The sequence below is a fragment of the Porites lutea genome, chromosome 12, assembly GCF_958299795.1.
Source record: "Porites lutea chromosome 12, jaPorLute2.1, whole genome shotgun sequence".
NCBI classification, from domain to species: Eukaryota; Metazoa; Cnidaria; class Anthozoa; order Scleractinia; family Poritidae; genus Porites; species Porites lutea.
Genome location: NC_133212.1, coordinates 20,986,397 through 21,009,947, shown reverse-complemented (window position 1 = coordinate 21,009,947; position 23,551 = coordinate 20,986,397). Strand labels below are relative to the sequence as shown.

The following is a 23,551-nucleotide window of genomic DNA, read 5'->3' as shown; positions in this document are numbered from 1 at the left end:
TTTTGTTAATCCCCTTACCAAATTAGTGTGCTGCATGTACTTATGGATTAGGGTTTTCTTTCCTATATTTACATAATGCTAAGTAGCACTTTGCTCTTTCTTGGATTCGACGAACAAAATTTCACAGAATTGACATTTTCTAAGGTTTTGCGACATTATGTTCTTCAGGAAGGAAAAGCAGTACAAAACGCATGGCCTACACATCGGTCATAATTTTCATTTTGAGCAAGCGCAACCTTACGTTGAACCAAATTCAGTGATCTTTTATTCACGAACAATTACAAAATACTGTAAAATTCCGAAAATAAGCCCCTCTAAATATAAGCCCCCCAAACCGGTAACGCCAAAACCCTCCGTTAAATCGTCCCTCCAAATATAAGCCCCCCAGGGGCTTGTACTTGGTAATTGCCCTCAAATACAAAGTAAAACAAAGCCAAAACGATAAATTTCCTCCCAACCATAAGGCTAGCCCAATCGATTTTGAAACGCGAATTTCTCTCCGCAGATAAGCCCCTCCAAAAATAAGCCCCTCAAAAAGGGCCTTTGAGAAATATAAGCCCCGGGGCCTATTTTCGGAATTTTACGGTATATTGGTTAAAAATGGGCCGGCGCATTGGTGAAAGCATCCACATTCCACAATTGCAGGGGCGGATCTAGGGGGGAGGGTGCAAGGGGTGCGCACCCCCCTGACATGACCTGCGGTTTTCTAATACAACTGGTATTCTGCAAAAAAAAAATAATAATAAAATAAAAGGGTTTATTGGTATTGAAGTAGAGCAAGAGACGAGTGCACTCCCTCCTAAAAAAAATCCTGGATCCGCCCCTGAATTGTGACCCTTGTTCGCACGTTGAGGTTGCTGTCAGAGATTTTTACTAGTGCTCCGGTTACCCCCCTTTGCTTAAAATCCAATACTTACTGAATGCAAGAACACTCTTTTAGAGGGAGGGGGGGGAGGGTCTTTTGATGGAAGTGAAGACCGTGTACAAGCCTTTGAAAGTAAAACACACTTTTATTGTGACATAATTTTACTCGCTTACATCTTCTCAACCGAACAATATACTCTTCAGTAGATGCAACGTAGAGCACAATGGTTGATTTTAGGGCTTTAAAAATTTAAAACAAAATTTCGCTCAAGCCTTGAGAGCTCTAATAACTCAGTGATTTACTTATAATTGGAAAGGTGATAATCAGAAGATCACAAATGCAGGATTTGGATCAGCTAAATGAAAACGTCCTGCAGACTGAGCTCTAGTAACCCACTGATAAGAGCCTTGAGAGCTTTAATAACACACTGATTTACTTATAATTGGAAAGGAGATAATCAGAAGATCACAAATGCAGGACTTGGATCAGCTAAATGAAACCGTCCTGCTGACTGAGCTAAAAATGCCGTGGACATGATTCACGACTCACACAAAACAAACAAACAAAAAATGAGTTGAATGGCGTTTTTGTTTCTTCTCTTAATGACTAAGCATCTTTGGTGTCTGGGCATAATTCTTCATCTCTGAAAAGTAAAATAAATGAGAAAGCAAACCAAATATGTACATAGAAGTTAAAATAACGTTTGTTTTCAAATTTCCGAGGTTTTTTATAGCGGCGTGAATTTGAACTGAGAGAAAGAAGATGTTTGAATCGACAGCGACGAGAAGAATTCCTATTATTGTGAATTAGAAAGTCCAAGGGTCTTGTCCCAAAGTAAAAAGAAGAAGAAAGTGTTAAAACTGTGATATCAGTTTTATTCGTCGTAAAACTCCGGTGCCATTTTTGGTTACTTCTTTTTTTTGTTACTTGTATAGCGGACGCACTTTAAGCCATTCCGCAGATTTTTTAGGGGCTTTTTCTAGGCCAGGAACTGGTATCTATGTTCTGCCTCGGTTTCAAGGTTTAGCCTCGTTTGCACAAAAATCACGTGATTGGTCTAGTGAAATCACCGGCGGACGCACTCCCTTAGTTTTCAATTACTCCTAGTCCTTAAAATATTTAAATTTTAGCGGAGTCTGTTGGGTACCTTGGTCTTAAAAACATAATTTTCCTCAGATCATATACTCTTGCTAAACGCATGACATCTTTGTTTTTAAAAACACTTGCACGACAAAAATTCAAAGTTTCTAAAAACATTTGCAACAATGAAGTCCATCAACTAGAGGGGACGACTTCACCTACTGGGGGCACTTACAATGGCCTACAAGTAGAGGCTCCGCCCGAAAGGTGTACCTTTTCAGGATATGCAGGTAAATAAAAGGGAAGGAATTTCAAGAGTTAAAGTTAATGACGGGTACTTAAGGAAAATCTGTCATCTAGGTATCGTAAAGGGATTTTAGTTAATTATTCCATGTTTAACATCTCTTTCAGTAATACCCGAAGTTCTTCGGTAATATCATTTTTAAAACAAAACTGAATGCAGGGCTGGCACTACGGCAAAGGCCTGGTTTATTATAGGTCAATATTTCGGCTAACAAAATTAGCCTTTCTCAGGGCCAGAGCTATACCGAGAGAAAATATCTTTTAAGGGCTCCTAAAATTTGAATTTACAATTCAGATAAGTGTTTCATAATTAACTACAATTATTAATACTAGATAGAATAATATACAGGTAAATGATTATACAATAAAAATAGAAATAGAAACAGTTCAATATTCATTCCATCGGTTCAGACCGTCTGGTGACAGGCTTTTGCCTCTATCTATGAGGTACGCTTCTCTTGCCTTACGGTGTGACATGCTGAGGGTGGGTTGTAATTCCAGCGGAATAAGCAGTTCCCTGTCTGCGATCGAGTGGCCAGGTTGATTAAAGTGGGAAGGGACTCATGATCATTTTTAGCTTCATTACAAGTGAATAGAAAAGGGATGCAGTGTTCTTATGAAAGTATGTGAAAACAGTACCATTTTTAATGTCAGGATTACAAAAGGCATAACTTTTCTGTAAAAAAATGTGTATTAAAGGATAACGGGTTAAACTGAGAGGCGAAGCCTCCACGCACAAAACACTGTTGAGTGCCCTCCTACCCCCACCCCCGTAAAAACACAAGTACCCATAGCCGACCAATTTTTATTTTACGGTAACTTACTTCGGATATCTCACTGGTGGGAGAGGAATGTTCAGCACGGCCTTTTTAATGGAGCTCCTTCTGTAGTGGAATAAACAAAAAATCCATTGTAGATCGCCTCACAGTGAATGCACATATAAGATTATTTTTAAATTTCATACAATTGCTAGGTTTATTACTAAAGTGAACCCGCGAAATTGTTCGAAAAGAGTAGGAGATGTTAATCTAAGGGAAGAGGGATAATCCAAGTTAAGGGGGGTATAGCTCCCGGTTTCATGGTGTATCTAATTTGTGCCGTCATTGGTCTGGAGGTCTGGGGTGGACGAAGTGACATCAAACATAAATTAAGGCGGCTGCGAAGTGCGCCTTTACGTGCCGATCTCACCTCTCTGGTTCTCCGCAGTCCAGCCACTGGCTACGAGGAAGAAAAACCAGGCACTATTTCTTACCATTTACTAAAGCGAAAAGGGAAACTAATACAAAATCGCCTGTTCTCGCTTTTGACGTCAACGTTGCTTCATAAAAGAACGTCAATTCTTCTTCTAAAATTTTCTTTCCACTCGTAAGAAAAGGAGATAACTTCAATTTATTTCAGGTTCCCTTTAAAAGTGTTTTATGGCGTTTCTACTAAGGCCTGCGGATCCCACCTTCTCCAGAAGAAGAATCCAGCCAACAGCAGAACGGCGAGCAAAACGAACACTACCACTGGCGCGACGATAGCAGAAACCTTGGAACCTGCAAAGTGTTTGCAAAACATTCGTCAGAAAAAAAACTAAATAGCCACTGAAGTTTAATAACAATAATGATGATAATAATAATAATAATAATAATAATAATAATAATAATAATAATAATAATAATAATAATAATAATAATAATAATAATAATAATAATAATTATAACTGTGCAGGTGATACACATTGTTGTAGGATCATTGGGAAGTGTGACAAAGAACGTGGATAAGTGGCTGGAAAAGTTGGACATGAGAATTAGTGGAACAGGAAGGATTTTAAGGAAAGTTTTAGGGTTATAGAGTAAGGAGGTGAAGTCTAAGGGGCCTTTGGTCGTGGGTTATGATTCGCTCTCTTAGCAAATAAATCGGTATGAGATCAGCCAGTGCTCAAAGCAAGATGGCAGATATTCATTATTTAAAAAACAAACTGGGTGACCGAATGATAAAACAATTACCCAACTCGGTTATCGCAAAATATCTCGATTTGTGTCTCGCAGATCAATTATTTGCCTCCACTGACAAATCACAATATTTTGCTGAACTTCGTTCAATGAATTGTCAATAATTGGATAAAGATAATGATATTAACGATGATAATGTAAATGATAAAAGCCAAGTTTTGAATCCACTCCGGAGGTCTGTTGTTACGCTGAGAGGTGGAGTGTTTAATCCTTAAAACCGTCCCCTGTTAGCTTAATTAGATAAGCGCCGGTCTGCCGAGCGGTATGTCGCAGGTTCAACCCCCGGCCGGACCAACACTCAGGGTCTTAAAATAAATGAGGAGAATGTGCTGCCTTTATTGTGACATCTACAAAGGAAAGACACTCTAGTCTTCTCGGATAAGGACGAAAAACCGTAGGCCCTGTCTCACACCTCTTTCATCGTTTTAATTCTTGTGGGACGTAAAAGAAACCCACGATGCTGTTCGTAAAGAGTAGGGGGCGTAGACTGCGGTGGTGTGGTACAACCCTATGTAAAACCCAGCACGAATATTCTGCACGTATTCTCTTCCTACGACAGTAATAACGAAAATATGTTTTTAAGTTAAAACACGTTTCCATTGTTGATTAAATGTTTCATTCCCATGCTTTTTAATCTTTAGTGTCTACTTTTTAAAGAGTATCTGCAAGAAAAATAACGTCCTACTCAATCTTTATAATTCTTCACATCCTGCTCAGCCTCATTGAATAATTGTTCATTATCACATATGTTGCAGGTAATTTTTTATTTCAGTTAAGTTTTGCTTTTTCTTTGTTTCAAATTCATTACTATAACAAAAAAACAAAGGAAAAACAAAATTTAACTGAAATAAAAAAATTAACTGCAACACATACATTAATGTTACCTTTTCTTGGACGCGCCACATATTTTCTAGGCGTCCCTACTGGCGTTTTGACCCCAGTAGAACTAACATTTTCAGTCGATATTGTCTTTGTAGTTAGCTCCGTTGGCTGTACAGTTGGAGTCGAAGAAGAAACTAAAAAAACATGGCGAAATGATGCATTACCCAAGACTCTACAAGACACTAAAAGAGCCTGTGACACGGCGGTGTAATTCATCCTGTTAATAGTGAGTTTACGCAACAGGACCGCGGGAAGGAGAGACAGCAAAACGCTTGTGTGCGACGAACGTGACGGGGCTGTTATTTGCGAGTTTTGACCTGATCTTCACTTAACATTACTGCGTTCTGGTCTTTCACAAAAAGATCTGTTTAAAGGGAGGTGAAGTTTGGCAGAAGGTTTTTTCAAACAAAATTATTGACACGCTTGTCAATCAAGGTTTGCCGTCTTCTCTCCTCTCCCGTCCTGTTGCGTAAGTTTACTATTAACGCGTCCTTATTTGCTATGGAACTTGAGAAATTACTTGTAAATGGCTACCTAGCCTACGTCACAGAAGTAATCTAACTCCGGTTAGTAACGTCTGCAAAGCAGAGCCGATATCATTGTTCTCGGCCCCCAACGGACTCAACGAATCACCGGAAATGCGTGTCGAATTTCGCTTCAACCTGATTGGTAAAAATTGACAATGGCTCTTTTAACAGGTCAATCATGGCGCGTACTCAAATCCGGGTACACAGGTGGGGACCCAGAACAAGCATTTCGCCGCTGTTTCGTAGACGGGCTTAACCAGAGGTTAGTTTCCGTCTGTGACGCAGGCTAATGGCTACCCAACTAACAAGTTTTCAAAAACCATAATTGCAGTCCGTTTCAATCTTCTTCAGTTAAGTCCATTCGTTCCTCCTTATTGTATTTGCCGTGTTATTTATACCTTCTCCTTATGTTTCACTCAGTTTTGGTGGCGGTTTCAAATGCTTGAATTTTGATAAATTTCGTAACACAGCTCCTTTTCAACGGTGAGAGCTGCCACCAAATTGTGTAAATCATAAAAATAACTGATCAAAACAGTAAAATAAGGTATAAATAACACAGCAAATACAAAGCAAAGGCATGGATGGACAAACTTAAAAAGAGATTAAAACGGATTACATTTCAGGTTTTTGAGAACTTGTTAACCTAACAGTTTTTCAAAGTTTTTGATGTTTGTAACGTTTGATGTAATGCTAAGGGAGAGATATGAGTAGTATAGTAGGCACCGAATTATCCATTTTTTTTGTAAATCTACTTAATTTTTGGGTGGATAAGAGGCTGTGATTTTGTCATCTATTGAGTATTTTCCTCGTTAACGTTAAGTTCCTCAACGAATAAAGACGCGTTATTGGAAATATTCACCCAATGAACTAGACAGCTCCTTAAATCATTGGCTCATCATCATCGGTCGACAGAGGAGCAGTGGACTATAAGTCGTCTCCATCTGGCTCGATCTTGCGCAGTGCGCACGATGTCATCCTTTGAAAAAATTCAGAGGACTTCCAAGTTTTTGCTGTTTTCGTGGGACCTAAAAAATCCCAAAATATTTTGCATATATATATTTTCTAGTTAATACCTGGACATCCGTATATCTCCAGTCTCATTGATATCTGATTGTGCCACTCTACTGGTAAGACACGAATTAGGCGTGCTGTGATTGGTGGGACCAACACATTATACACCACAGTCTCACTGTCGTCATTTCCGTAAAGCACCTTTAGAAAAAAATTTAAATTTAACAAAACAGTTACTTTTAACAAAGATTACAAAGGTAATTAGGGTAACTCCAAAAAGAGCCTTCAAGGCAATTTGCCGGAAGGACTGGTAGCTGGACGTATTCGTAAATAAATCACATAATAAATTCAGATAAAGTTTTATAACATCGCCAATCTTTCTCGTATACCTTTTAAGGGTGGGATTAACCGTCATGTACGCTGTACGGAAATGCTCCGCTCTGAGCTGGATATGATTCATGGGTGAATGGCCAGTGTTATGGAGAATTAGAGGTTCTTGATTAGAAAGGACAGGGCTTTTTGCCCATAATCTGGCACGAGATTGCATAGGATAGGGGATCCAGTGTCAGAGCGCAAGCCGGAAACAAATATTCACGGGGTACGCCCCACGCTTAGAGCGTTTTCCTCACGATATCGCTGCTAGTAGCAGGAAAATAGAAGTTGCAAAAAACAAACAAAAAAAACATACTTTTGCTGAACTGTTGACTGACTTCTTGACAAAATAAAAGTTCGTTCTAAGGTCTTCACTGTACTGCAGTCGGTACTTGACCACCCACGCATCACCTGCATTCTTTCCTTGCGTCGCTACCCTAGTGACTCTGGTGGAACCACCAAGATCCACCTGAATCCATTGGCCAAAGTCATTGTAAAGAGCAGACCACCCTCCTTGCTTGAGGCCATCTTTTTTTAAGCGTAATCTGGCAAGTGCTGCCCCATTGTTGTCATCCAGCTGTGAAGACGCGGTAATATGAGCATCTGGGATTTCACCATTCCCTACGCCAAGGGCACTGACGCATCCTAGAAAGTTGAAAGGTTTGAAGCCAGGAGTCATTTCATAAGTAAGAGGAATATGATCATCCAGGTGAGTGTAGACCTGAACAGGACTGTTGTTAGCAGTGACTGACGTTTCTATAACCTGTGCGCAAGGGTCTGTAATTTAAATGGAGGGAGGAAGATCCTAGAAGGCGGAACAACTTTTCATTGGTTTACATTCAGAAATTTCGGTCCTTGTGGTTAACAACGGAGAAGGAACTAAAGATGAAAGATTACCCACTCCAGACGTAATTCGGAAAATCAATCGGTATCATCGAATTAATCGATTTAATCTGCCAATTAATATAGATTGATATCGGAAATCGATAGAAATCGAAGTCACCGAAAAAATAGTTTACCGATTAACAAATTGATAACAATCGATAGGGATCGATAGTAATCGATGACAATTGATAAAAAAAACCGTCATCGATTTCTATCGGAAAATCATCGATATTAATCGAAGTCACAACTGTTTTCTTTATCGATTTCTATCGATCGATATCGGAAATCGTTATTATCGATTACTATCAATTATTATCGATTATCGGTTTATCGATTAACTACGTCTGGCGCACTGAACGACCCTTCGCTATGTTTGTGCGGTTTGTCCCAAGTGCTAGGATCTTCCAAGCGAAAGCAGTTTACAAGGTGCGAGGATCTTTCGACCCCTCAGCTAGGAAGATCCTAGCGCTACGGACAAATTCAACGTTTTGTATGTAAACTGAATACAGAAAGGGTACGGCTATGGGATGATCCGCCTTCTAGGATCTTCTTCCGTCCATGCAAACAGCCTCTTAGTCATCTTTAAGGTCATAAAAAAACAGGTCGTCGAACTGACTTCCGTCGCTGTCATATGCACGACTACCTTACAAGGACGACGATAATGCGCACCCTAGAATTTTTAGTGCCAGGAACTGAGTACGAAATCTTAAAAAGCTTTAAGTTGAATGCCGAGCCTGTTTAAGACAGATACTTCAATCAACGTTGTCGGAATTTAAGCGGGATGAATTAAGAGAAAACTGTAAGGGCTTTCTTTCCCCCAGGGACGTAGCAAACTGTCTGTAATAATGAGGTGTACATATTAAGCGTATTAAAGTTTGACTGTAACGTCTAGTGTTTTCTCCCCTTTTTAAATAAATCTAAAAACAACTACACGTTCTCAACACTTGCGTCCCATTAAAACCAAATCACCTGGACAGCCGTACAGCTCTATCCTCATAGATATGCGAACGTTCCATTCTTCTGGCAATATACGAATGAACACTGCTGTGATTGCTGGGTTCAGTGTATTAGACACAACACTGTCACTGTTACGATTGCCAAGAAAAACCTAAAAGATTAAAAAAAAAGTAAATGTAGCAAATGCATTCCATTTGCTGCGCAGCCATTGGTTTAGCTTTAGATCACAAAATTGTGGAGATGTGCTGAGAACAAAATGCAAGCAAGCTCCATACGCAGTTGTTTGGTTTAGTCTCTTTAGTAAATAACCATCATATTAAAGCCGATCAAACATTTTCGTCTCACATCGTGTAGTCTGCGGTAACATCGTGTTGCAGGAGAATGTTTTACCGTTTAACCGCCTCTCTCAACATTGCATTTAAATGACTTTCAAGGTTTGATCCAACATTATCCATCACAAACAGATGTTTAGTCCTTTAGACACCCTATGTTGTGCATGACAAATATTATATTGGACGAAAATGTTTGTTTCGCCGAAGCTAAGGTTTAACTTTGTCACCGAGTTTGAAAACTGTTCGGTATGCTAGACAACCCACTCCACAATTGGTAATTGGTAAGAGCCAATTAAAACGAACGCAGAAATTAGCATTTTGGCCTGTAGTCGAAAAAAATATCTGTATCAAATTAATGTTAACAAGCAAAGGTTTAGTTATACTTTAAACTTGAAAATTGCGTCAAGATAACACCAAAACGTCGTTCGTTCTTATCCGCGTTTTTTTCACTTGTTTCAAATTAATATTGAATAAAAAAGACGAAGTTTTACGCTTGACTTGAAAAATTATGCTGTGATTAAATATCTTGTGCCTTCTAAACAGGGGTCCTGATCCCGAATTGCCGCTCCATTTTCACCACAGTCCCGCATCCCGAAGTTCTGTCATTTCTGTCCCGAAGACCTTTTACTTCCCCAATACCGCATCCCGTGCCAAGATTATGGCGAATCCAGCTTACCGAGTAGCGGTCAAATCCCGTCCCGTTAGGAAATTTTGCGTTTTCCCGCATCCCGTTTAAGTTTCCCGAATCCCACACTATTATTCGGTCAAATCCCGGATCCCGATGAACTTTCCCGAATCCTACCCTATTATTCGGTCAAATCCTGGATCCCGATAAACTTTCCCGAATCCCACACTATAATTCGGTCAAATCCCGGATCCCAAGAATGCCTTTCCAGATCCTGTCCTGTTGAGTTTCACTTCTTTTTTTTTCCAGAAAAATATAGTCATTCAATACACTGTATACATGAAAAAAACAAAAACAAAAAACAAAAAACAAAAAACGAACAAAAAAAATTTGGTGAAAGGTGAAAGGTGATGTAAATTACATAAGTAAAAGAATTAAACATAATTTTCTGGCGAGAAAGCTCAATTGAAGCTCAAATTAAAGTACGGTATTTGACAGTTGCTATAAGATACCTTAGCTGACTTGTCTCCATGTTCTTTGTAAAACTGGAAGTTCATTCCATCATCACTGTACTGTAACTTGTATTTGGTCACCCACTCCTTGGTCCCAGTCCTCCCCTGAGTCGCTACACGTGTTACTGTGGTGTAACTTCTAAGGTCCACCTGTAACCACTGGTGGGGATCGTTTTTAAGGGCACTCCACCCACCCCCTCCCGGTAGGTGCAGCCTGGCCTGTCGGGGAGAGCTTTGGTCGTCAGACACTGAAGATGCACTGATCTGGGCGTCTGATATTTGGCTATTTTCCATGCCAAGCGGTGCCATGCAGCCTGTATTGGAATATGTTACACTGTAAGTACAGTACAATTCATAATGACAATTCATCTTTCGGGTCTGATTTTTTTGCCTTAAACGAATAAGGGAGTGCCAGCATCTCTATTTAAGCTCACACCATACATAACACTAACAAAATTATTTGAAGGAGAAGCACACCTGGGCAGCCGTAGATCTCTACTCTCATCGATATGTGATTATGCCACTCTATTGGTATAAAGAGAATGTAGCGTGCTTTGATCGGCTGGCTTAATCTGTTTGTAAAAACGCTGTTACTGTCCTTGTTACCTTCAAACACCTGAAAGAGAAAAAGAGAAATATAATTATGTCCACCCACCGGGCACTCGTTTCTCGAAACAGAGGAGACAAAAGCATGGCTGATCATGACAAACTGGAAGTTTTAAGACCCATGTTCGCTAAAACCGGTTTGGGCGATGCGTTAATTTTTGCGTGGATAGGAATCCGCAACTCTTTCAGCGAACATTGGTAGTAAACTTCAATCGAGTTAGTTCTGCGCATCGCAAAAGTTGTTGCTAACTTAACTGCTTCTTCCTCTTGCTTTTATTTCGAGATCTATTACACACAACCCTGGGCAAAACTATCACATAAATTGGCATGCACTTGCAAGCAATTTTACGCGCAACGATCAATCTACCAACAAAATATAACATTAGAGTCCCATTCCAACGTGGTTTGCCACGTAATGCATCACTCCTGTTTTCGGTTGGAGGTCTTCTTTAAGTTCTATCTTAACATCGTTTCTAGGCCAATTCGCACTATCCGAGTGAGTAGAAGAAGCCTTTAACCAAGTGCGATAGCGCGTGGCGCCCGCGGCGATTTTTACCGACAAGCTTGACAGGTGACGCCATATTCGAAATCATCAAGGACGACTTAACACGAGGCTGATTCTATCCAAGACTGAGTTAACGGCAAGACTTACCAAATACGTCGACTGAGCTTTGAGTACTTACCATTGCTGAACTGTTGTCTCTCAACCTATAATACTTGAAAATATTCCCAGCATTGCTATATTGTAATCTGTACTTTGTCACCCATTCATTTCGTCCATTCCCTCCTTGTGTCGCTACACGTGTTACAGTTGTGTAACCACCAAGTTCTACCTTCAGCCACTGACTGAAATCATCGTCACGAGCCGACCAACCTCCCCCCGCGCTGCCATCAGCTGATAGATGTAGCCTTGCTTGCCAAGCAGTGTGTTTGTTGTCACGTGACGATGAGGCGGTCATCCATGAATCAGGGATTGCCCTATTTTCCATACCAAGCGGTGTCGTACAGCCTAGATTTGTTTTACAGGCAGAAACATCAAAACAGCTTAATAAGCTTGTTACTTAGGCATGTTTCAATCCCTTTCCGCACAAAACCCAAGTAAGAAAGACCTTACCGCTCTTTGAAACTTCCGGGGGAGGGAGGCGGGTACTCAACAAAATTTTATGCGGGGAAGTTCCCCGCAAGATCCAGCCCCTTACCCTTTCATATACAATTTTGGACAGAGAAGCTACGCCTTTCGTATACCTTCCATTGAAATACGGTACCTCTTTAACATACACCTACTTAATAAGATTTTCTAATTCGATATTCACACTAAAATCCATAGTTGAATAACGACGGCTATTCCGCCGAAATGAGGCTTATTAACGCGCACGCACTACTTAGTATTGAGAAAATCTGGTCCTCGTACTCCTCCCTGTATTGGATTATACAGGACTCTATTTAGAATGAAACGCATTACGTCGAGTGGCTTCAAATGTTCTAAGTAATGATCTGAGCAATGATCTCTTTTAAGTTTAAATACCTGGACATCCGTAGATCTCCATCCTCATGGATATGTAGCCTTTCCACTCCACCGGTTTGATTCGAATGAAGCGCGTTGTGATTGGTGGGTTCAAAATGTTGTAAACAATGGTGCTACGGTCTTGATTTCCTCGAAATACCTGAGTTATGATCCAAGGAAAGAAAGAGTTCAAATTTACGTCTTTACATCGCAAGAGTGACCGACATCAATTTTCTCCCAACAATATCGTTACAAGATCAAGAGAAAAGGTCACAAGAACTAATAAACTGATCACTAAAGGGAAAATGCTTTGATCTTTGATCAAATTCTCCCAACCAATTAGGGACCTTTAGATTCTAAGACGAGAACGACTACGAGTACGAGATTTTCTCAATAGTAAGTAGTGCTCGCTCGTGAGGCAGCGTCATTTTGGCGGGAAAATATGGTAGCCGTCGTCAGTCTACTAAGGGTTTTAGCGAGAGTGTCGTAGTGGCGGGAACAAGTTATCAAATGTTAGAAGTTTTAGCATTTTGCAAGAGCAAGAGGGCTCAACCTCTTTCAATAACGATAACAGTGCTAATTTTTCTGGTGAAAAAAAGTACAATGAAGAATTCCGGGGTGTCTGTTTTTTGATAATACGCGAAAAAACTTTAAATAAAATCTCGTACTTGTATTCGTTCTCGTCCTTGAATCTTAAGTCTCTATTATATAAGAAAATGTACGGAAATCAGTCTAGAGAATTTGTATGTGGATATTGGGGATTAATCCTTTAAGTCCCAATATCAACATACAAATTCTCCAAACTGATCTCGATATAATTCCTTAAAGAATGAGTTGAGAGAATTTGATAAAAGATCAAAGCATTTTCTCGTAGGTGATCATTTTATTAATTCTCATAACCTCATCTTATGATAATGTATGGATATCGTTAGGAGAAAATTGCTGTTGGTCACTATTGGGACTAAAAGGGTTAAAGGGCTATAAACTAGCTGTGAATAAGGCAAACCGTAATAAGAAGCTTTCTTTGCTCATTTTAAAGAAGGGATACCATCTGATACAATGTAGCATAGTTATAGGATATCAGTTTTAAAAGGATGTTTCGCGGCATTGGTTTCAACCAAACTGGCTGCCCACTGTACTTCAATCGCACAAGATACGTTTGTGTGGAAGGAAATGGTAGGGAAAAGCTACAGAGCGTAAAACTCGAAGCGAATTTTTCTATCCCCAAACTTTCGACATTTAAGCCGTTATAAAAAAATTCACGTTCTAACTGTATATAATGTCTGCGAAAATGATTCTTCAGGCATTTTGTAGTGGATGAATTATGGGGAATTATGAATTATGAGGGAAGATTCGCAGTCTTATAAACAGTCTGTAATTTCAAGATTTATGGACACTTCCTTATCTCCGTAAATGGTTCAGATTTTCCAGTGAATACCTCCACTTATGTTCCCCTTAAAAAGAACCGAAATGGCACTTGCCCTCCGGGAATATTAAACCAGTACATGTACTTCAATCTGCTTTTATGCAAGGAAACAACTATAACGCCGGTATCTCTGACATTCTGCATACCTTTGCTGCGGTCTGATGTGGCTCTTTGTAGAACTGGAATATCACCCCATCGTCACTGTACTGCAATTTGTATTTAGTTACCCACTGATAGGCGTCACTTCTACCTTGTGTCGCAACACGAGTTAAGGTAGTGTAACCACCAAGATCTATTTGAAGCCATTGGTTGAGGTCATTTTTACGAGCTATCCAGGATCCTCCTTGGTAACCAATTCTTCGCATGTGCAACCTGGCCCGTGATGCAGCATAATTGTTACTCCACTGTGAGGAGGCACTTATTTGGGCATCAGTTATTGCTCCACTGTCCATGCCGAGGGGAGCAATGCAACCTGTATTTAAAAATACATCAAAAGTTACTAAACAGTAGGATAAACAGGCAATGCTTCAACAGCTGTGAGAGAAACTCAGACTAAACAGAATATGCAGTAAGTACTGGCAGTCTGTTGAACAATGGTGTAACTACTAGGCAATCTGTTTTTATGCCAACTAAATAACTTGCATTCTTGCCATCATCATCAATATCGTCATCATCATCATCATATTGCGTGCTTGTAAACTGAAATTTGTAATAACTAATAAACAGTTCAACAGTCAAATAGTTCAACAAAATAATGAAACGGACTTTCTAGATACGAGATTTTTAGTCAAAATTTTGTTACCAAAATGGTTTTTGTAACACCGAGAGGTAGATTCTAAGTGAATGAGTTCTGGGGGTGGGTATGGTTTTCGGGGGACCTACAGGAGTGTAGGAACGTATTTCTCCTTTTAACTCCGAATGAATACGAAAGATGGGGTAATAATTATCTGAATTCGAAATCCATTTTTAGAAATCTATCTGTAGGCGTTTTAATCTACGTAAATAATGATGACGTAATTTCTGCCTGTGTAGACGTGTATGTTGCGTTTTGTAACCTCTTCCAGGTCTGAAAATAGGGATGGAGATTAGAGGCTAGGTCAAAAAACGGCTGTGGAGAATGATATTTTTTGGTCTGAACAGGGGCCCATAACTCGGAGCGAGCAACTTCCATGCGTTCGTTTTCACGGAACAGTTTATTTTTAGAACGGTTTTGCCGCGAATTTTGAATATCTTTTAAATTCCACAAACCAGTCAGCAAAACCTACAGCCCTAAAAATGATATTTTTGTTCCCTTTAATAACATTTAGTTTTCCTTTTTGATATCTTATACTTCGAATGCGCACATAGACATGGTAGAGATTCTATTTTCGCGGGAAAAAGTGCCCTTTAATGTATCCAAAAATAAACTGTTCCGTAAAAATGCCGTGACATAGGCCGAGTATGGGAGTTGCTTGCTCCAAGTTATGGGCTTCTGGTCTGAAATAGGGTTAGGATTTAGAGAACCAGAAGGGACACCGCCACCAAGAATTCGCAAGGGCACCTTCCCCCGGGAGGTCTGAACCACTTACCTGGACAACCGTAGAACTCTGTTCTCAAAGATATGTGATTATGCCACTCGACAGGCAACAAACGAACGAACCGAGCTGTGATTGGTGGAGTCAGAGCGTGGTATACAACAGTGTCACTGTCTTGGTTTCCTTCAAACACCTATAAAAAATTATGCAAAGATAATCTGCTGGGGTTTTGAATTTTACAACTACTGACTAGAGATGATCATTAATTACAGATCCGCGTTCGTCACTTGCGGAAACGAAATCAAGTCGAAAGTTTCCCGGCCGAGATGACCCTGATAAAATCAGTGGGGACGGCTAATCGGCAGTCGCCCCCGACACCTCGAAAATTTGTGGCTTCCTACCACAGGAACACCAAGATTAGGACGCGTTCTGACATGATGAATATGACTATGAAATAAATGAAGACAAGATCATTACACTTAAATACACAGCTTATGCAGTCGCGAAAAGAAGCCGAGATTCATACATGAATATTCCTCATTTCATCTTCATCTTCTGAGTTACCCGGGGCCTCTGTTCAAAACGAGGTAAAGTGCTCAGCCTTTGATTAGGAAATGATTTTTCATTCTCATGCAAATAAAAACTCATTTTTACAAGAAAGGTTGTGCACTTGGCCTCATTTTGAAAGTGAGGGTTTTTGGAACTCGAAAGTGGCCTACAGTGAATTTATTGACCAGCTCCCAGTTAGCTTGTTAGCTTAATTGGTTAGAGCACTGCACAGGTATTGCGGAGGTCAGGGTTTGAATCTCGGTAAGCCTGAATTTTTCAGGTTTTTTTTTCGCAACTACACACGTTGTATAGTTAACTCTGATGATCTTCTCTGCATTTGATTGATAAACGATTAAGATTGTTGAAATGCATAATAAGATAATGCAAGGAGATTATTTTCCGTAAGAAAGGTTTCAGTCAGGACATCGCGCCAGTTAGTAATATACCGCAGTGCGCAGAGTTATCCATATTAGGTGTTACTTTCCAACAAAATTGTAAATACAGTAGTCATGTGCGCGCGAAGGTAATTAAGGCGAACAAGTCATTATTCGTATTAGGATCTTTACGTAAGGAAGGAATGTCCCAGGAGGAAGTAGATCACCTTTTTAACGCAATAGTTTTACCAAATTTTTCTTACGCCCTGCCGGTTTATGGTGTCTCAGATTCCGACCTTTCTGTAACACAGAATTTTTTAGACCGGTGTATGAAAAGAAAGTTTATGTCCAAGAATGTAAATATCAGGGATTTGCTAGAGAAGGCGGACAAGACACTCTACAAAAAAAGATCGAATGACCCCAAATGCCCGTTCTTCCAGTTTTTACCTAAGGAAAAGAACATGAGGTACAATCTCAGAAATACGTCAGTCTCTGTCCTTAGAATCTACACTGACAGGTTTAAGAACGTTTTTGGTAACAGAATAATTTTTAGATATGATATGTAAATAGTTTTTTGAGTTTATATTGTAACTTAGGATATGTGATTTTATCTTAAGAAATAAAGATTATTATTATTATTATTATTATTATTATTAGATAATTGCCTTCTGACGACAGCAGCATCTAAGACTTTGTAGAGAGTCAAAATGCCAAACTGTATTAAACTCAGTTTGTTGATATACCTTTGCCCTTGATTCTCCCATCATCTTGTAGGAATGAAAATGTACACCATTGTCGCTGTAACCTAAATTGTACTTGGTCACCCACTCATTAAAGCCATTTCGTCCCTGAGTGGCCAGCCGAGTAATTTTGGTGGAGCTTCCAAAATCAATTTGAAGCCACTGATGATGATCATTTTCATGTGCTGACCAGGCTTGATATTTGCTTCCATTTGCTTTGGAATGCAGCCTGGCCTGTGCAGCAGAATGGGTGTTATCCAGTTCTGATGATGCAGTTATCTGGGTATCAGTGATTGTTCCGCGCGTCATACCCAGTGCCTCTATACAACCTGAATTGTTAAAAGCAGAGAAAAAGCATAAGCCTAATCACATTTTCAAAGTACAGTGGACACTTGTTAGCAGACAGCTCTATTTAAGGCTGCCTTCACAAAACCTTGTTTTTCTCAACTCCCACATAAACTTAGTCTCCTTCGCAGCCATTATTAGGGTCGTCACGTGACGCTTTAGTGGGGAGGAGCATTGCGTGATGACCCTTATAACGGCTGCGAAGGAGACTAACATAAACTCTGCATTTTTATTTTCCCGTAAGTGGCCAGCTCCAGGAACAGATGCCTTTTTTGCATCTCATGTGTGTGTGCTCATGAGAGGTTCTACTGTAGTGCCATCAACCTTTGACCATTGCACATCTTAAAATTGCGACATACATGTACAATAAAATAATACAAGTTATTCAGCTAGCTGCACTCTAAATGTGACTATGAATATCGAATGTTTTATTGTTCCTCATTACCTTGGCAGCCGTAGATCTCTATTCTCATTGATATGTAGTTATGCCACATTACTGGAATCAGTCGAATGAAGCGAGTTGTGACTGGTGGACTCAATTGATTGTACACAACTGTCTCATGATCTCGATTCCCTGCGAAAACCTAAATATAAGAAAAATTTCAAAAAGCTATAATTCAGCACATCAAGTTCTACTAATGATATGGCTGAATCCGTGAGTGGCAAGCAAAGCCCATTTTACTGCTTGGGATTTCTGGTGTTGCTACTGCAACACTTAACCCCAGTATCCACATACAAATTCTCCTGACTGATCTCTATACATTTCCTTACAGAATTCGTTGAGAGAATTTGATAATAGATCAAGGCCCTTTTATCTGGGTGATCATTTTATCAATTCTCATAACTCATCTCTTGACGATGTATGGATATTGTTAGGAGAAAATTGATGTTGGGCACTATTGGGACTTAAAGGGTTAAATTATTGACCGTGCTTGTTTGGTCAGGATGGCTGGATGTTGGCCTGTTTCATTTTTCGCATTTTTTTTTTTGACCACTACTAAGTCTTGGTCCATAATAATGCAAAGAACTTGGACAATATCAAATATCATAGGCTTTGCAAGCTTCCGACGCTTCAATTGGTTTGAGAAATTCGCGTTAGGACTGGAATACATGTACAGTATTGTGTAGTTCTATAGCCAAATTTTAACACTGATACCTTCGCAAAGTTACTGCCAATCTCTTTGAAAGAGTGAAAGGTTTCTCCATCATCACTGTACTGTAACCTGTACTTGGTCACCCACTGCTCATACCCATCTCTTCCTTGAGTTGCCACACGTGTTACTCTGGTGAAAGTAAGAAGATCCACCTCAAGCCATTGATTGAGATCATTCCTGAGAGCTACCCAGCCACCTCTTTGGTATCCATATGACTTGGAATGCAAGCGGGCCTCTTTTGCAGAATGGGTGTTGTCCATTTGTGATGAGGCTGTTACTTGGGCATCAGAGATCGCTTGATTTTCCATTCCAAGTGATTTTACACAACCTGAATACATAATGCCAACATGTCTAATAATAATGGCAATCATCAGCTATTTCATATCAGGGCAGTTCCCTGCATGGTTCTAGGATCCTGTTTGGAACTTTGCGTGCAATTACTGGTAATTTTCTTTCACTATCATCATCATCATCATCATCATCATTTTTGAAAGTTTCACATATCAATTAGAGTTGATGGACCATGACCTCCTAAATGAGCGACAATATATTTGTTAGGCAACATCATACCAGCCATGACATGTTTTTAGAATTGTTCCATTAAGTTGCACAATGATGGCTGGAGGTTTCAGCTCAAAGTACCGTGGAGTGTTAATAAGTGGCCATATTTAAGTTTGTGTCTTTTGGACCTCCCTGAATTTGTTCGATCTGGTGTGGATAGGTAAAATAGACGCGGGGAAACTGATTGTGGAGCAATGTTCCCCCCTTTACACCATTTGTTTGGCTGTCATGTTTTCACTAGTTAATTAATAAAGCATAGCCAAATGAGCTGCGACATTGTTTCTTTTAATATGACATGCCTGTTTGTTCAAATGTCACATGATTTTAACAATACAAAGTTTAAACTTTTGCCCCAATAAAGACTGGTGTTTAAAAGAGAAAAATGAAGCAGCTGAATGTTGATGTGGGCTAGGCAGATTTACAAGAGACTTTATATGTAAATTCCTAGTGACTGTTATGACTGTTTGAAAATATTTTGGAATACCTGGACAGCCATAAACTTCAATCCTCAATGATATATGATTGTGCCACTCCAACGGTAAGATTCGAATAAAGTGTGCTGTTATTGGTGGTTTCAAAGTGTTGTACACAACAGTGTCACTGTCTCTGTTTCCATAAAAAATCTAAAAAATTTAAAAGCAAAAATGAAAATAAGAATTATTTTTACTAATTGTCATTGTATAAGTGGATTCAAAATATAAACAGCTTCATGTAAGTTAATGACATTTATGACGAATTCTACCAACCTGCCAAATGGGGACCTTTACATGTACATGTATCTCATTCTAATAACATTTCAAGTTCAATACCACTGGTCATGTTTGCTAGGTTTAAGCATAATTTATTATTGTTGACAGTTGTGCATGAACAGGTGATTTTTCCTTGGAGAAGCTCTTCAAAAAGCAGATGATACACAGGAAAAAATAACCGGTTCCCATTTTTGGATATTTTAGGGAATTTAAAGAATACCCACAAAAATCCCAAATTTGGAAGAATGAGACAAGTCCCAATCAGGGAACTTGGTTGGGAATTCCCTGGTTGGGACTTGTCTCACTATGCCAAATTTGGGATTTTTATGGGTATTCTTTAAATACCCTAAAGTATCCAAAAATGGGAATCCGTTATTTTTTCCTGTGATATCTATTGTGCAATAATTTTTCTGCCTATTCTTGCATTTTGATTCATTCAGTTTTAGTCAGTTATTTGCCTATTTTTTGTCTCTGGATGAACAATGAACTCTTTCACCATTTTCTTGAGTTCTGCTCTCATGCCAAAACATCTAGGGATGCCATTGCCTGGAAAAAAAGTTTTGGATTGTGTGTTGGCGGCAATATATACCATTGTATTGATTCTACATTGTATCAAATGTATATTGCCACATTCTTCCAAATTAATGGTCAGCACCAGCTGGTTATGACCAAGCCAATTAGCAAAAGTAAAATAATAAAAATAAAAATCTACTTTGAATGAATGTCATCACCTTTCACTCTACAACTAAGTTAAAACATACCATTGCCGAGTTGCCAGTTGCTTCTTGGTATGGTTGGAAGATGAATCTATCATCACTGTACTGTAACGTGTACTTGGTCACCCACTGGCTGACAGATTTTCCCCCCTGAGTTGCTACTCTTGTTACTATGGTGTAGGCACCAAGATCCACCTGAAGCCATTGGTTAAGATCATTTTTCAGAGCGGTCCAGCCTGCGCGGTTGATGCTACTTATCTTAAAATGCAATCTGGCTTGGTTTGCGCCATGATCATCATCTATTTGTGAAGAGACACTTATCTGGCCGTCTGAAATGGCATTGTTTTCCATCCCAAGTGGGGCAATGCAAGCTTAATTATGAGCATAAAAAGAACAGAATCAGTAACTTACTGATGAAACAAATTAGATTAATTCTTTCTTATTACCTTCATGTACTACAATGTATCACCAAAAAATTGTCAATATAAGTGACTTGCAGGTGCGAAGTCATAATAAGCAAATAAATATTACATACAAAAGCCAAGCTCTTTTTGTGTGTGTTTCTCTCTCTTTGCATTGTAAATCATAGTTTCATAGAATTAATTTTTATAGTGTTGGGTAAAAAGCCTAATTTTCAGGCAATAATCATTCATTCATTCATTCAGGCAGCTTGGTTTTCCATGCAGGCTGAGAGTTCACTCCAGCATCCCTCATCAGAGTGACTATGAATGTAGACACTCACGGGTGACCATGCTGTAGGTGTCCATGTTGGCCACCATGGGACAAGCTGGCTTGCTGGCAATTCACAGTGACAGTGGCAATGGCCAGCAAGACCAAGCCTCCCTAATCTGGTCCTGTCTGACAAATTAGAAAGGTCGCCGTACAGTTAGGTGTTGGTAACTCGGTCTCGCCAGTGGGTATTAAGGACACAATAAATGTAAGGTTAAACCAGTTCACAGTAATTTCTCAAGTTACAATCACAATGTATACTAATCATGTACCAGGACAGCCATAGATCTCCATTCTCAGGGAAATCCTGTTATTCCACTTGGTTGGTAAGATGCGTAAAAAGCGGGCTGTGATTGATCGATTCAGTCTATTTCTCACTACAGTGTCGTTGTCTCTGTTCCCATCCAAAACCTACACAATGAAAGTAAGAAACAATAATGCATGTGAAGGAACGCTCAATGTAAATACATGCCACAAACACCCATTTTTTATATAGAAAATTAAGAACACTTTCTCCAATTTAATACACTGTTATAATAATTATTATGTAAACAATAACTAACAGAAGGTGCTTGAGGAGTAATCTTGTTTCTAATTTCTCCATTGTTGAGGGGGATGGTTTAATGTCAGCTGATAAAATATTGACAAATTGAAGGTTGCTGTAAGTTAAATTATTTCAGTGCCATTATCTCATTCAGCATTTCAACAAGAAACTTTAATAACAAATTAACAACAAGCGTTGCAAAATGCAAAAAGAAAGACCTTTGCACCCTGAATGATGCGCAGTTGTCAAAAATGATGTCTACTAAGGCTGATTGGTCTCTTACTACAAATTCTAATTCACTGGAATGACCAAGCGTGGTTTAAAAAGATGCCTTCAAACATATTGCAAAAAAGGGTACCACTTTTGCTACTCTATACTATCGTGATTGCAAACACGTAATTTTTCTGACACTTTTTTGAAACCCAAATCACTTTACATCTTCAATTAACAACTTTTGTTAATTGAAAATATAAAGTAGATTATATAAGCTAAGGGTCTCAAAAATGTCAGAAAAAGTACGTGTTAATTGCAAACACAATAGTAATGACCACATTTACACAAATGTACAAAAGAATGCCATAATTTATAACATGTTATTTATAAAGATTTTGAGAGTGAAGAATGATCATCGCAGTGTCTTCTTCCCAATTGCTTAAATTGGAAAATTTACTGCGATGATCATTCTTCACTCTCATCTACAACCGCAGTTCAAAAATGAATTATTTCATATACTTCACATCATTTCACTCCTCACGGGAGATATGAACTCAATAAATTGACCTTAATCCCAATGTGTGGCTTCATAGCTCAGTTGGTAGAGCAACGCACCGGTAACGCGGAGGTCACGGGTTCGAATCCCGTTGAAGCCCTGATTTTTTTCAGGCTTCTTCTTTCCAATTGCTTAAATTGGAAAGTTTACTGCGATGATCATTCTTCACTCTCATCTACAACTGCAGTTCAAAAATGAATTATTTCAAATACTTCACATCATTATAAAGATTTTCTTGACAGATTATCACCTTGGCAAGATTGCTTCCTGGTTCTTTGTACTCTTGGAATGTCAATCCATCATTACTGTAGTTTAATTTGTAATTAACTACCCATTCGCTGTGGGCATGTCTTCCTTGAGTCGCAACATGTGTCACGGTAGTGTAGCTAAGGAAATCCACCTGAAGCCATTGGTGCTGATCATTTCTTAGGGCCGCCCAGGCTCCACCTTTGGTTTGGTTTGATTTGTTGTGCAATCGGCTATGTGCTGGAGAAAGGTTTTCATCCAATTGTGATGATGCAGTTATTTGAGAATCTGAAATTGCCTTGCTTTCCATTCCAAGAGGAGCTTCACAAGCTAAATGCAAAACAAGTCATTAGCAAAAAAAAGCACATCAGTTCAAAGACCAGCCAAAGACTTATGGTAATTGTAAAGCCATTTACATAGAATTTGCCTTCACTGGCTGGTATACGACTTTGTCTACCAAGGAATGTGAGTCAACAAGTCCTTAAGTGGAGGAATTTAACTGTTTATTTCAAAATACCTGGGCAGCCATAGAGTTCCATTCTCATTGATATGTGTCCATACCAAGCCTCTGGAAATATCGTGACATATCGAGCTCTGATTGGCTGGCTCAATGTTTGGTAAACAATGGTGTTTCTGTCAGAATTTCCACCAAACAACTATGCAAAAAATTTTTATAC

General features: G+C 39.2%; 1 protein-coding gene and 1 non-coding gene across 3 annotated transcripts; one reads left to right on the top strand and one right to left on the bottom strand.

Annotated features, from left to right (window-relative positions):
* Positions 1–990: 990 nt before the first annotated feature.
* On the bottom strand, positions 991–23,527 carry LOC140953528 (uncharacterized). 2 transcript variants are annotated; one of them, XM_073402935.1, is made up of 21 exons: positions 23,392–23,527; positions 22,879–23,204; positions 21,588–21,726; positions 20,632–20,957; positions 19,606–19,744; positions 18,563–18,888; positions 17,852–17,990; positions 17,065–17,390; positions 15,453–15,591; positions 14,031–14,356; positions 12,480–12,618; positions 11,638–11,963; positions 10,826–10,964; positions 10,349–10,662; positions 8,892–9,030; positions 7,354–7,682; positions 6,728–6,866; positions 5,130–5,261; positions 3,699–3,786; positions 3,073–3,132; positions 991–1,508 (listed from the first exon to the last, which is right to left on the bottom strand). In XM_073402935.1, exons 1-21 carry the CDS (start codon positions 23,417–23,419, stop codon positions 1,472–1,474), a joined length of 4,056 nt encoding a protein of 1,351 aa, XP_073259036.1. In that variant the 5' UTR covers positions 23,420–23,527; the 3' UTR covers positions 991–1,471. The 2 variants fall into 2 exon arrangements, with proteins under 2 accessions (XP_073259036.1, XP_073259037.1); XM_073402936.1 differs by having other exon boundaries at positions 3,073–3,129.
* On the top strand, positions 22,656–22,728 carry Trnat-ggu (transfer RNA threonine (anticodon GGU)). The gene has a single exon. It is a non-coding gene; the product is annotated as a tRNA-Thr (tRNA).
* Positions 23,528–23,551: the final 24 nt, after the last annotated feature.

Coding starts and splice junctions, on each gene's coding strand:
- LOC140953528 (XM_073402935.1), bottom strand. CDS start 23,419: ATGAGAATGGAACTCTATGGCTGCCCAG. Junction 17,391..17,851: donor AGAGATCTACGGCTGCCAAG/GTAATGAGGAAC, acceptor TTAACAATTCAG/GTTGTATAGAGGCACTGGGT. Junction 9,031..10,348: donor ATGGAGACAAGTCAGCTAAG/GTATCTTATAGC, acceptor TTAATCTTTTAG/GTTTTTCTTGGCAATCGTAA.